We start from the raw sequence: 12,373 nt of genomic DNA, 5'->3' as shown, positions 1-12,373 counted from the left end.
CAAAATAAAAAACCTTGCTTACCTCCATTTTGCCAACTGTATTGCTTCTTCTCTCTCAGACACATATTCTTCTTCTTCAGCGGTTCAATGTGGGGGCAAGTGGGCGGGGTCAAACGTGTAACCCCGCCCACGTTGAGCCACTCCCCGATCTGCGTTCTCGCAGCCAGGGGCACAGAGGTCTACGGCCCGGGGCGTCCCCCAAGGAAGGAAACCTAACTGTAAGTGTAACTGTTCAGTTTGACGGTTAGGACTCCATTTTGAGTCAACAGAGCCGGAGGAGCAGGAGCAGGACGGAAGTCTGCGGCAGGGTGAGTGTGAATATTTTTTTACGCTTATTTTATTATTGTACGATTAAAGTCCGTTTTCTCGACAGTCAGCGAACCAATGACGTTAGAGTGGTGGAGGGGTGACGTATTATTGAAGGCTAACTCTGAAGTTAGCGTCGCTTTTTCCACTGGATTTTGGAACATGGCCAAAAATAATCTCCGTGTCGAACACAAGTTTATGATATTTACACGTTTTGTCCAGCAGGATAATCCTCACAGATGAACACCACTTTTGTGATTTTCGAAGCGTAAATTAAATTTCTAGCAGTAAAAGGCATGTTAGATATGTATACATAGCAGTGGTGGACAGTAACGAAGTAAATTTACTTGAGTACTGTACTTAAGTACAGTTTTTGAGTATCTGTACTTTACTTAAGTATTATGTTTTGGGGATACTTTCACTCCACTACATTTGAAGGACAAATATTTTACTTTTTACTCCACTACATTTCTATTGATGCTCTCGTTACTATTACTATTACTATTTTTTTTTTTTTGCAAAATTCAGAGAAAATAAACTTTTTCTGCTGATTCGCGTGTGGTTTGTCTTAGTCGTATTGCCGTACCTGTACTACGTCATGCCATACGAAGAAATGGAAGAAGAAACTGGAGAAACACACGGAGAAACTCCCACCGAGCACCCATGGCCTTATCTCAAACCCACGTTTGATTCGTTTCAGTTTAAATGTGTGTGTGTGTGTGTGTGTGTGTGTGTGTGTGTGAGAGAGATAGAGTGAGTATAGTATATATTTCATTTGTTGGTGAATGCAGCTGAGTCTGTGTTCTGAGGCTTCTTGTCTTTATTTGTTTATTTTTGAGCTATAAACACGTCTGTAGCAGAATCGCATCAGTGTATTGTATAATGACATTAAGCTACTTTCCTTTCCTGTATTTCCTGAGATATTTTTTAAATACTTTTACTTAAGTAATTTTTTAAGCAAATACTTTAGTACTTTTACTTAAGTAATATTTTGACTAAGCTACTTTTACTTGTATTGGAGTAATATTTGACAAGGAGTATCTGTACTTTTACTCAAGTAGTGAAGTTGTGTACTCTGTCCACCTCTGACACATAGACGCCTCACTGAGCGGGTTGGCCCGTTGCTGCGAGATGTTGACGTCGCCTCCATATTGGAGGAGGCAGATCTGCCCCGTGAACTAATACAAGTCAATGGAGTGAACTTTATAAAGCTCCTTCTACAAAGTGCTATAAGTTAATGCCTCTCATTTACACATTCACACACGTACGAATATATTTGGGAAACAGACAGGAACCTAAAACAACGCATGTAACGTCCTCTGATGATTATAAACGTTAACTACTCCTTATATGTTTAGTAAACAGGTAGGCACCAAACCGACATATGTATTTTTCTAATGTTTTTATGAGTGTTTACAGCTGCCAATGTTTGTAACGCTGTTACTGTGATGATAAATGACAGTTAAATATTGAATCTGTGTCTATAATAACCAGATCCTGACACGTAAATGTGACATCTGTGGGAATAAAAAGCACTGACATTTACATTTAACTGATTTTGATGAATCCTTTTTATATCCAATGATTTTAACTACTAATAATGACAATCATTGGGACAAAAACATAACAAAGTCTGCAAATCAAAAATAAGACACTGCAACTGGCAGTGAGTCTGCTTTCTTTTCTTTTAGCAGTGAAGTGATATACACTTATTATATTGTATACAATAATATTCTAACCCAGTAAAGTTGCAGTAGGCTACTACTATAAATAAGCACCATATTTTATGCAAGTCAGTTGTCCATATTTAAAGTTAAATTAAACAAGCTGACAGTTGACAGTGATATGCAGAAACGCTGGTATCGTCCTTTAAACATTCTGACACTAATGTCTGTTACTGCACCAAGTGTATGTATTTTTAATGTGGCAGCCTTTATGTCCACTATTTTCCCTAGGGACAAATAAGTAAGTAATCTTAAATTTTAGCACTTAGTCCTCCTATGATATTGTTAAAATGTTGTTAATATGTAGATAGCTGACTTGCATAATATATTGTGCAGATTTATAATAGTAGAATACTGCTAATTTTTTATTTTTTTTGCCATAAAATCTTATTGTATACAATAAAATAAGTGTAAATTAGTGTATAAATAATTTCCGGTCATGGAGTATATCACTTCACTGCCAAAAGAAAAGAAAGTAGACTCACTGCCAGTTGCAGTGTCTGATTTTCATTTGCAGAATTTTTTGTCTCATGATTGTCATTATTAGTACTTAAATGAATATGAATCACTGAATATAAAAACAGTTCATCAAAATTAGTTAAATGTCAATGCTTTTTATACAGAAAACCCAGTTTTCACATCTGCTTGTATTTGTTTAGAGGGCAGACCTGCCACATCCAATATGGCGGCGACGTCGACGTACGGTCCGGCGAGTCAATGTCGCGTCTATGTATATATGTCTATGCTAGAGACAACATCACGGTCGCATGATTTAAACGTCACCACCACTAAGCATCTTACTACACATTTACTATACACATTTTCTATAAACTGATCAATGTCCAAGTTGTAAAGTTAAAGTTAGAATAGTTCATTACTAAAGTCGGCCTGAAAAGACGGACTAGTGAGTAGATGAGTCTCCTGTTTGCTGTGATGACGTTTAATGTCCCCGACAACCTCTGCAGTGTCATTTAGACACTTGTTAGCAACCACCGTTTTTAAGACACATAAGCGCTTTATAATTAAACTGTGGGACATTTAATGATGTATTTTATGTCGTAGAACAAAACGTGTAAATTAGGGCTGGGCAAAACGATTATTTTTGTAATCGATTAATCTAGCAAATTTTTTTTCGATGCATCGATTAATCTAACGATTAATTTTTCAATTCGATTAGCGATTATTTCCCCATAATTTGACCTATATAGCGATTTACATATGCTAATTTATGTATCTCAATGAAAAAACACAAATTTCTTCATTCCAATACATTTTTATTGCTCTTAATTACCAAATTCCAAAATAAAATTCAAGTAATGAATAGCAAGCGGCCTCATGTCTTTCAGCACTTTGAGGTGCTGGTGCATAGCCATCGTGCTTTTATGATAGGCCATTTTACATTTTACAAAGCTGACAAACAACAGAATTGCTCCCTTTTACTGTAAAATAGTCCCATACCTTCGAAATACGTGTTCTTTTTTTAGCTCCATCCACACTGCCATTTGCATGCGGGGATCCTGCGCCAATTCTCGGCATCCGCCTCTGTGTGAAAGTTTCAGATGCGGCGAGGGGTGAAATTTCCCTCCGCCTCTGATGCTCCTCCGGAGGTATCAGAGGCGCATTAATGGCGAACCGAACCAGTGTGAACAGATAAGCCGGCGGCACGGAGTGAGGGCGTGTCGGTCTGATGGTGTTCACTGTGTGATAACTAAACAGGTCCAATAATACCGCAGTTATTCATGGATAAGTGTCTGTCAGCCTGTCGGTCCGACCGACTCTTCGTCACATTTCTGGCCGAAAAACAGCATCTGTCCCCGGCAAAAAACTTTTAACTCACCAAGTGTTTGTCACAGTGAAAAAAATCACCGGGACGGTCAGCCCTCCACCGAGACTTCAGTGAACTTTCCCCCAGAAAACAGCCTCCCTCCCCGGGAGTGAAAGAGTCAGACAGCGTCCTGTTTACTGATGGTGATTATTTAATTATGTAATTTAGAGAAAAACGTAACTTTGTCACTTTCCAGGATGTTTGGTGGGTCAGGATCTCATCACAGCACATTAGAACAGCATCCATATGATGATAAACAGTCAGCAGGTAGGCCTACATGTTTAGATTAACAGGTGGACACCGGGGAAACACGTTGAAAAAAACCACACGTCATCACCATGACGTGTACCGTCACGCCTCTTTTGGAGCCGCGGCGCCGGCTTTCTGTGTGAATTACACTCTGGTTCGTCTTTTACGTCGGAGCTGCTCGGCTCTGTGTAAACAACCAACGGCGGAGAATTGGCGAACCGGCGCTGCGGCGATAATACGGCGTCTGCGTGAAAAGGGCTACTGGCGTTGCTGCTACTCGCTGCCACCATTTTTTGTTTTGGTCGGTTGACGCGTCGACGTACAGTTTTTGCGTCGACGTATTTTTTGCGTCGACGTAATCGATGACGTCGACGCGTCGCCCCAGCCCTAGTGTAAATATCTTAAGCCTGTGGTAACCACACACTTTATATCAGCTGAAAACAACTGAAAACCAATTCAAAAAGATCCGTTAACTTTGAGATGAGGGAACCGGAAGTGCAAAAATCCTAACTGATTTCCGGGTTTTAGGACAACAAACTACACCACTCTATGAACTCGACAATTTGATTCATCTGGGGACGCAAAGTCCTGATATAATAATAATAATCCACATTAAGACTAAACGAGCACAGACATAAAGAATGCTGACCAGGTGGTTTTATTACACTGTTTATCTTCTCAGACTGACTTCAGACCAGAAGATGAATTTTTCTGTGACGGTAGAGGAGGACAGGGATGAGTCTCCAGGATCGAGCAGTCTGTCTGTGGAGACTGACCGCTCTACAGGTCATCTTCTAATGTCAAGTAATGAACTTGGATCCTCAGGAACAAAGTAAGACAATGTTTTCAAACTGACCTGATAGAAGATGATGCATCTTGGATGAAGACAAAATGTTGACTTAAAGTCTTAATGTATTGCATTTAATGCTGGATGTATAAAATGGCACAGATGACTAAGAATTTGCAGCAGCTGTTGTGCAAAGTTAGTGAAGTATCTCATCACTCAGCAACTCTCAAAATGGATTTTTATGCCTCAGTGTCAGTGACCAGGGAATTTTCTTACATCTGAAAACAAAACGTCCACTTGGACTCAAGGATGATTAGGTTTTGGTGGTCAAAGGTCACTGTGTCTTCACAAAAGAATATTTTTGGCCACAACGAAAGGATAAATGTGCTTATTGTGACAAAATGTGATGTGTAAAATGTCCAATAGGATAAAATGACAAAGTGATGACATTTTAAATCCTGCTTGTCTACCACCATTATTGTCACCACTTCTACTGGAAGAGCAGTTTATTAGTGTTAATGAAAGCAGAGGAGCTGAAATAAAAATAAAAATAATTTTCATTGCAGACTGAATGCTGGATTTCAAACAGAAAAGAACAGAAACTTTTCTTTAATTTTTTTTTTGCCAAATCTTATTTATTTTTAAAAACCAATCAACAAATCAGTTCAGTCAAACAGGACTGTCTCCACAGAGGAGCGAAGAGGAGTCATGTTTCTGAAGCAGAGCAGCTGTGTTTGGATAGTGACTTGTCCCAAGATCCTCTTCAAAAATACTTCAACCTCAGTACTGTGTACAGTGCCACATGCTCATCAGGAGCTATAACCATTCATACACACTCACACACCGGTTTACTCCCTGAGTAAACCACCTTCCTTAGAAAACCAGTGTGTTGCTAATGTTATCACTTTAGTTCAGTCAATTCAGTTTTTCCTCCATGAGCCCTCTTCGTAAAGAGTGCAAACCTGCATTTTGAATTCGATTGTTGACAGTGAAGGCTCATTTCCAGAGATTATTCTGAAATGCTGCTAAAGCGCTCGTCTGGAAGGTGATTATTTTTTACCGATGTACATGTGGACTAGGCCTTAGTACCTCTCATTAAATCTCCCTCTAATGATCATTCTTCCTCTCACTTGAGCCAAATACTTGAAAGAGAAATGTATACATACTTTGTGACTCTTAAACTCTCTCACTAAGATTTCTTTCCCTTCAAGGATGTATGCAGCGATCAGCTCTCCGGAGCAGTTTCAGCTTCGGCCGGATAGGTTTGATTTCAACATTGAGCGCAGTAATAACCAACGTGTCTTCCCGCGACAAAAAGCTGATCTTCAAAATGAGGTTAAACAGGTCCAACAAAGCAAAGAAAAGAAGAAGGTAGATTCCCTAAAAGATGCACACAAATCTGTTCCTTGTGTTCCACAATACCTTGATTAAAAAGTGCCCCATTATATTTCATTGGTTCAGTTTTATTCATGTCCTTTGCCCTTTTATGTCTCTTCTTCTCAGACAATCCAACATCAGTTACATCAAGAGTATTGGAAAATAAAAAAGGACTATCAACTATCTTGATCATCATGTGTCTGAGTATATGATCAGATTGTGACTGTGCTTTTTCATATCCCTTTTAGACTCATCCAAACTATACGCAAGAGAACGGCCTTGAATTTCTGGGACATGTAACGAGAAGTATTGCCATGTCCGGCCAAAGTCTTCTTAGGCAAGTCTTCTCACTCGACAGCCATCCTGGCAACGTCAACAGGGCTCCACCTGACAGACTTGAACAAGGTGAGTAAAAGCCTACAGGAAGATCGTAAACAAACTTAAACTGTTATTAAAGTGTAACTGTAAGATTGTCTGCTGTGTGTTAATGACACTCGGTAATTTCAGCAGCAGATCTTTTGCGTTGTTTTCTTTTCTGTTGGGAATGATGATGTCTTGTATTTGTTTTGCCTCGATGCTTATTAGGGGTTGAATCTCTCTTCTTTGTTAATTTTCTTTAATTATACAGCATGGACTTGGTCTTAAATTTGCATTGACCCTCTTTGGACCTTGTCTTGACTTAAACATACCTGCACTTGACCTTAAACTTTTTACTTGATTTTCTACATGTTGGCTTTATTGGAGGGTTTGCCAATAGAAACATGGGTAGAAAGACAAGCTACAAAGGGCCCTGGCCAGCTTTGAACTGTGGACGTGGCTGTTAGAAGTTTATGAATGTTGGGTCACCAGGATGTCCAAAAGTTTGACATCTGCTGTGTCTCCCATCCCCTAGATCCATCCACATCTGAGCCAGACCTCCCTGTGTCTGAGGACATCAGAGAGGAGAGTAAAGAGGTTAAAGTGGATCAGCTGTGTCCTGATGATCCAGAGAGGTCGAACCAGCAGCATCAGCTTCTGTGTGGAGAGGCTCAAAATACAAATGTCAGTTTGTCACATTTTTAGACCGGGGTTTCTTAGTTTCACCACAGCCAGAGTTTAGTATTCATTACCTCCTGCATTCTGTCCATCACAGTCCTGCAGGCTTCACTTGTGCAGGATAATTTCACTTAATGATAATAATATTTTTAACAAGGGATAATGGACTGATGAATAAATGTGCATATAGACTAAACTGTACGTCACTGGGAGAGTTGAGCTGCAGTCTTTGCCCCCATCTCAATGTGTTTTAATTAACTCTCCCGTCCAGTTTATTTAACTAATTTTGTGACTTTTAATTTTAGGAGAAGCAACATTTCCTACCTGAACTACTAACTGAGTCTGGAAAGACATCATACAGGTAACAAAACATCAAATGCTAAGCATCTGCACATCTTAACAGATCCTTTAATTCCTTAATGAGATTAACTCATTAATAATGTAAATATTTTAATACTTAGTTTAAATTTCCTCTCCAAAAATGAGATATTACATATAGATTTAATCTAGAGGGATCACCATGCTAATTTAACATGCAGACATAATCTGGTCCAGATTATGGAGCTCAATCAGTCCTGCAGAAAATCTGAGCAAGAATATTGTTTTATTTTATTTGAAAGGTTGTTGTTGCTCTTACTGAACTACAAAATGTGTTTGTAGTGATTTCCATGCAGCGGGTGCTGAAAGCCTGAAAGTTAAACAATATGGCGCCTCAGTGGTGGAACAAACTTCCGACCAATGTCAGGACAGCAGAATCACTCGCCATCACTCGCAAAAGACTCAAGACGCACTTGTTCAGACTTCACCTTGACCCTGCATAGCATGACTCCCTGCAGTGAAATGCCCCTTTTAATGGGAACGTGCACAGAGCCTGAAAAAGAAAGACTGGGTTAACAAAGCAGGTTGATAAACACTATTTATTATTACAGTATATTTATTTATTTACTATTTGTTACCTGTAATCCATGACTGAGGTTTTAGGTTTTGTAGAGCCAGCTCACACAAAGAAAGCCTGGCAGTGTCGATCCTGCTTCGTGGTACAGGACCCTGGTCGACTCCTTTCAGTACTTCACCTCCTTTTAACATTTACAGTCTAGGTAATTTCTTACATTTTAAAATTTGTGGTGAACTTCTGTCTATTGGACGATGGGATAGTTTTCAGTGTGAGCAGAAAGGTTGCAGGTTGTGCAGAAAGGAAGAACATGTAAAACAACGTATATGTTGAATAAAAGAGCCAAGCATCTGCACGTCTTAACAGATCCTTTGACGACAGACTGGCTTGTTGTTAACAGCTCCTCTCTGTCCTACAGGTTCAGGTGTCCTGGTCCAGGTGTGTTCCAGTGTGAATCGACTGGACTGGTGTTTTCTATGGTTCAGAAGGCGGAGCTGCAGTACAGGACTGTCCAATGGGATGAGGGCATCCTCAGATCAGCTGACAAGATGGCAGCAGGGCTGCTGTTCGATATCAAGTGTTCAGAGGATGCTGCTGTCTGTGAGCTCCACCTGCCTCACTGTGAAGTTATGGATGGTAAGGACTTTATTGTGCTGCGTTAATAAAGAGTTTTGTTAGATTAGTCCTTTTACTGCCCCCTGCAGGCTGCAGGGTTCATTACAGCCACAGTCTGAACAAACAACATCCTGATGATTTATACGTTCTTAGGGTGTGGTGCAGTAGTCTCATCATATGTCCTTTCCTAACCACTTTTCCTAACCCTGATTGAAACAAAAAGGAAGTTAAACCGTGATGTGAAGGAGATTTCATCAGGAGAAACAAAAAGGCAACTGCTGTTCTGAGAGAATCTGACTGCCCTTCATTTTTCATTTTGCACATTGTGACATACAGTATGACTGAAACAATTAGTTCATTACTTTTTCAACAGAAAATTTATTTTGATAAATGATAATTCATTAGACAAGAAACAGTACTTTTCAAGCAAAACTGGATGGTGTTAGAGTAAAGTTCACCATCCACCAAATTTATCACAATTAATCATCTGAATATTATTTTAAAAAATAAACTATTTTCTTTTTATTTATTTTGCACAATTTTCATTTATTGTTCATTTGGACTAGCAGTCAATTTATCTTCTCCTTGTAGGAGTAAGGGCACAGTCTGTCACCGGCTTCCCATCCTCCATCACTGAATATGTGTTCAATAAATTGCTCAACCTCGACAACAGTTGTACAAAGAATCAGCTCAATGTTCTGGAAAACTCAATACAATTAGGACTTTAGTTGTAATGAGCAAAAGTTCACAGCTCTGTGTTTTCACAGCTCCGCTGCCTGAAGGTCTGCTGTCTGTCGTCCACATCACTGGTGATCGAATGAACTTCATCGAGCCGCTGGAGGTTACAGACACTCATGTGGTTGTCAAAGTCTCTCACTTCAGTTTCTTTGGCATAGTGAAGAAGTTTTTTAAATGGTTGTTGAACAAAATGAGACCAGTTAGCGGCCAAGTCCTGCTGTTCCTCGGACAACCAAACCCAAAAACACAGAGGCGAAAACTCAACGTGTTTCTCATGCCGAGGAACATCCATCTGGACGAGGTAAAGCTTCATGTTACAGCTGTCAGTCCAAACTTGTCTCCTAAAGGACAACTTTACAATATGTCTTACAACAAGAGTAATATGTTCACATGAACACTGAGAAGCGTGTTCTTGTTGTAGTGATTTCTCCTGTTCATACTGGATGTTAAGAGATCCCTACCTAATGTTCTTTCAGTGTATATGACGGAGGGAAACACAAAGAGGGAATTTTATGCAGAACAAACTGTCGTGTTATTCAGTCTTGTTTTGATAACGGATCATTAAAATAATTTGCCACATTCACTTGTAAAAACAGAGCAAGCAGCTCCTAGCTGCTCTCAGGTCTTGAATATCTTCTGAAGTGAGTGGACCCTGATGTTTCATATTTTTTTTTATTGATTTATTGGTACTGAAGAAAGGATTGTTCAGAAACTAGTATCAACGTCAAGGTACCACTATCGAGAGTGTTTTGAACGATTCCCAGCCCCAGTTGCAGCCCCACTCTACTGACGCAGTATATGTGGGTACTTGGCGACCTACAAATACACTGATACTGATTTATCTGTGATGAGATATAATTGTCCTGTTAATGTCAGGCTCTACTGAGGAGAAACTGTTTAAATGTTTTGATGTTGTGATGTCTCTTCAGGTAAGCAAACAGCAGCGAAATTCAGAGAACATCCAGGTTCCTTCAAAATGTAAACTCATTGAAGATCAGAGTTACACTGTTCACTGTCCTGAGGCCATTAAAATACAGCCTAAGGTGAGTATTTGAAATAAAAGTATGTGTTAGTGCTGCAGCATGCTGACACGATTCATCATTGGACACTATAAAGATTCTGACTCTTTGGTTTTCAGAGAGCAGATTTCGACCTGGAGTTTGGACCAAATTACGGCCCAACGTTTGAGGTCCGCCTACCTACAAACACCGAAGAAGTGACTGTAACAGTCAAAGATCAAAGACAGATGGTGGTCTGGGAGTATGACGTTGATCTCACTGGTAAGACTTCATCCACCTGATGGAACAACAGAAAGGAATAGGATAGATTTGAACCGGTGATGTTGAAGGGTGTGTGCTCTGTCTCTGATGCATTCAAATATGAAAGGATGCAGTGAACAGTCCAGAATAGACCTCATTACCTTCTTAGAGATAACCTTGTTCTGTTTTTTTCGGAGGGGAGGGGAGGGAGTCATGCTATGCGGGGTCGAGGTGAAGTCTGAACAAGTGAGTCTTTAGTCTTTTGCAGAAGATGGTGATGACTCTGCTGTCCTGATATCTTCCAGATTCAAGAAGGGGAGCTGCACAGATGAATGTCCGAGCAGAGGACAACGTGCCGTCAGACAAGAAGCTGAGCTCTATTCGGACAGAGTTTGTAGAGCGAGTGTCTGAATCTGTTCTGAGCCAGCTTCTGGATAAACTTCTTGATCTGGACTTTATAAATGATGAAGAAATGCGGACAGTCAAAAAACAACCGGTCGTACAGGAAAAAGCACGAGAGTTGATCGACACAGTGCGAAAAAAGGGAACTGTAGCCAGCTCGGTCCTGACCGCTGCTCTCCGTAAGGCGGATCCAACTCTTTCCAGCCATCTGAACTTAAGCTGAAGAAAAATCAAGAAACATTTGATGATGAATCTTTATAACAGCTGTTTAAGGGTGTTTTCACACCACATCATATGATCAGGAACAAGGCAGGGAAATTGTAAGAGTGATGCATTTCAGTTCTGGTCCAGCTCCTGTTCACACTGACTTTTTACAAACAGACCAAGAGGAGTAAAGATATTGGTGATTGTCATCCTGCATCATCAGGTCCCACGTGGGGAAATCAAATTCTGGTGACTGCCAGAAGTTCATGCAGCCTTTTAATTACAATTCAAATTATGTTTTTGATGAAAATTGTAAATACTTTTAATTACATAGTATATTTACATATTTCTACTACATTTATTTAAAATGTTTTGCTCGCATTAAAAACACATTTTAAACCTTTTTATATGGATTTGTTTTACATTTTTATACAATGATGTGTATTGAAATGTTTTTTATGTCATTTATGTATTAATCCTGAAATAAATTCATTTATTGAGACTGATCTGACTTTCTCTGTACTAACTGGGAAGTTCTGTTGTAACCGAACCAAGCCGGTTACTTGTGAAGGCGTCCTCACACTCTCACATCTGAAAATACAAATGCTTTTATTAAATGAGACCAAGGGAACAGGCACAATTAAAAGTGTGGTCAGAAACCTTTTAAAGCCAACTTAGTAGTTACTGATGACCTCTTCTACTGCTTCTCCAGTGGTGTGAGATGATTTGCTCTTTAGTTCAAAGCTGTCTAAATGTGATATGGCTCCATGCAGCAGGTTTGCTGACACACAAACAATGAGAAAACAATTAATATGATCAATATGTAGCCAGAGTTGGAGGGTGGATGTGGTCTGAGCAAGGGCACCGGAAGTAGGAATTAGCCATTGGCCCCCGATTTTACATCGCTGGCCCACATTTGCTTTAAGTTTCAGATCTTTGTATCCCAGTTTCAATCCTGTC

At 39.8% G+C, this 12,373-nt stretch overlaps 1 protein-coding gene across 2 annotated transcripts; it reads left to right on the top strand.

Annotated features, from left to right (window-relative positions):
- Positions 1 to 173: 173 nt before the first annotated feature.
- Positions 174 to 12,273, top strand: LOC311254707 (caspase recruitment domain-containing protein 8-like). Of its 2 annotated transcripts, XM_084348609.1 has the most exons (11): positions 174 to 308; positions 4,787 to 4,936; positions 6,103 to 6,262; positions 6,517 to 6,673; positions 7,161 to 7,309; positions 7,609 to 7,664; positions 8,614 to 8,831; positions 9,578 to 9,849; positions 10,478 to 10,591; positions 10,687 to 10,828; positions 11,113 to 12,272. In XM_084348609.1, the coding sequence occupies exons 2-11, from the start codon at positions 4,806 to 4,808 to the stop codon at positions 11,430 to 11,432; spliced, it is 1,719 nt and encodes a 572-aa protein (XP_084204735.1). In that variant the 5' UTR covers positions 174 to 308; positions 4,787 to 4,805; the 3' UTR covers positions 11,433 to 12,272. The 2 variants fall into 2 exon arrangements, with proteins under 2 accessions (XP_084204735.1, XP_084204736.1); XM_084348610.1 differs by lacking the exon at positions 174 to 308 and having other exon boundaries at positions 11,113 to 12,273.
- Positions 12,274 to 12,373: the final 100 nt, after the last annotated feature.

Source organism: Pagrus pagrus (assembly GCF_965226575.1).
Source record: "Pagrus pagrus genome assembly, chromosome: 3".
Lineage (NCBI taxonomy): Eukaryota > Metazoa > Chordata > Actinopteri > Spariformes > Sparidae > Pagrus > Pagrus pagrus.
The sequence above is the reverse complement of the archived record's forward strand: the minus strand, read 5'-3'. Positions and strand labels throughout refer to the sequence as shown.

Coding starts and splice junctions, on each gene's coding strand:
- LOC311254707 (XM_084348610.1), top strand. CDS start 4,806: ATGAATTTTTCTGTGACGGTAGAGGAGGACAGGGATGAGTCTCCAGGA. Junction 6,263..6,516: donor AAAGCAAAGAAAAGAAGAAG/GTAGATTCCCTA, acceptor TATCCCTTTTAG/ACTCATCCAAACTATACGCA. Junction 10,592..10,686: donor CCATTAAAATACAGCCTAAG/GTGAGTATTTGA, acceptor TTTGGTTTTCAG/AGAGCAGATTTCGACCTGGA.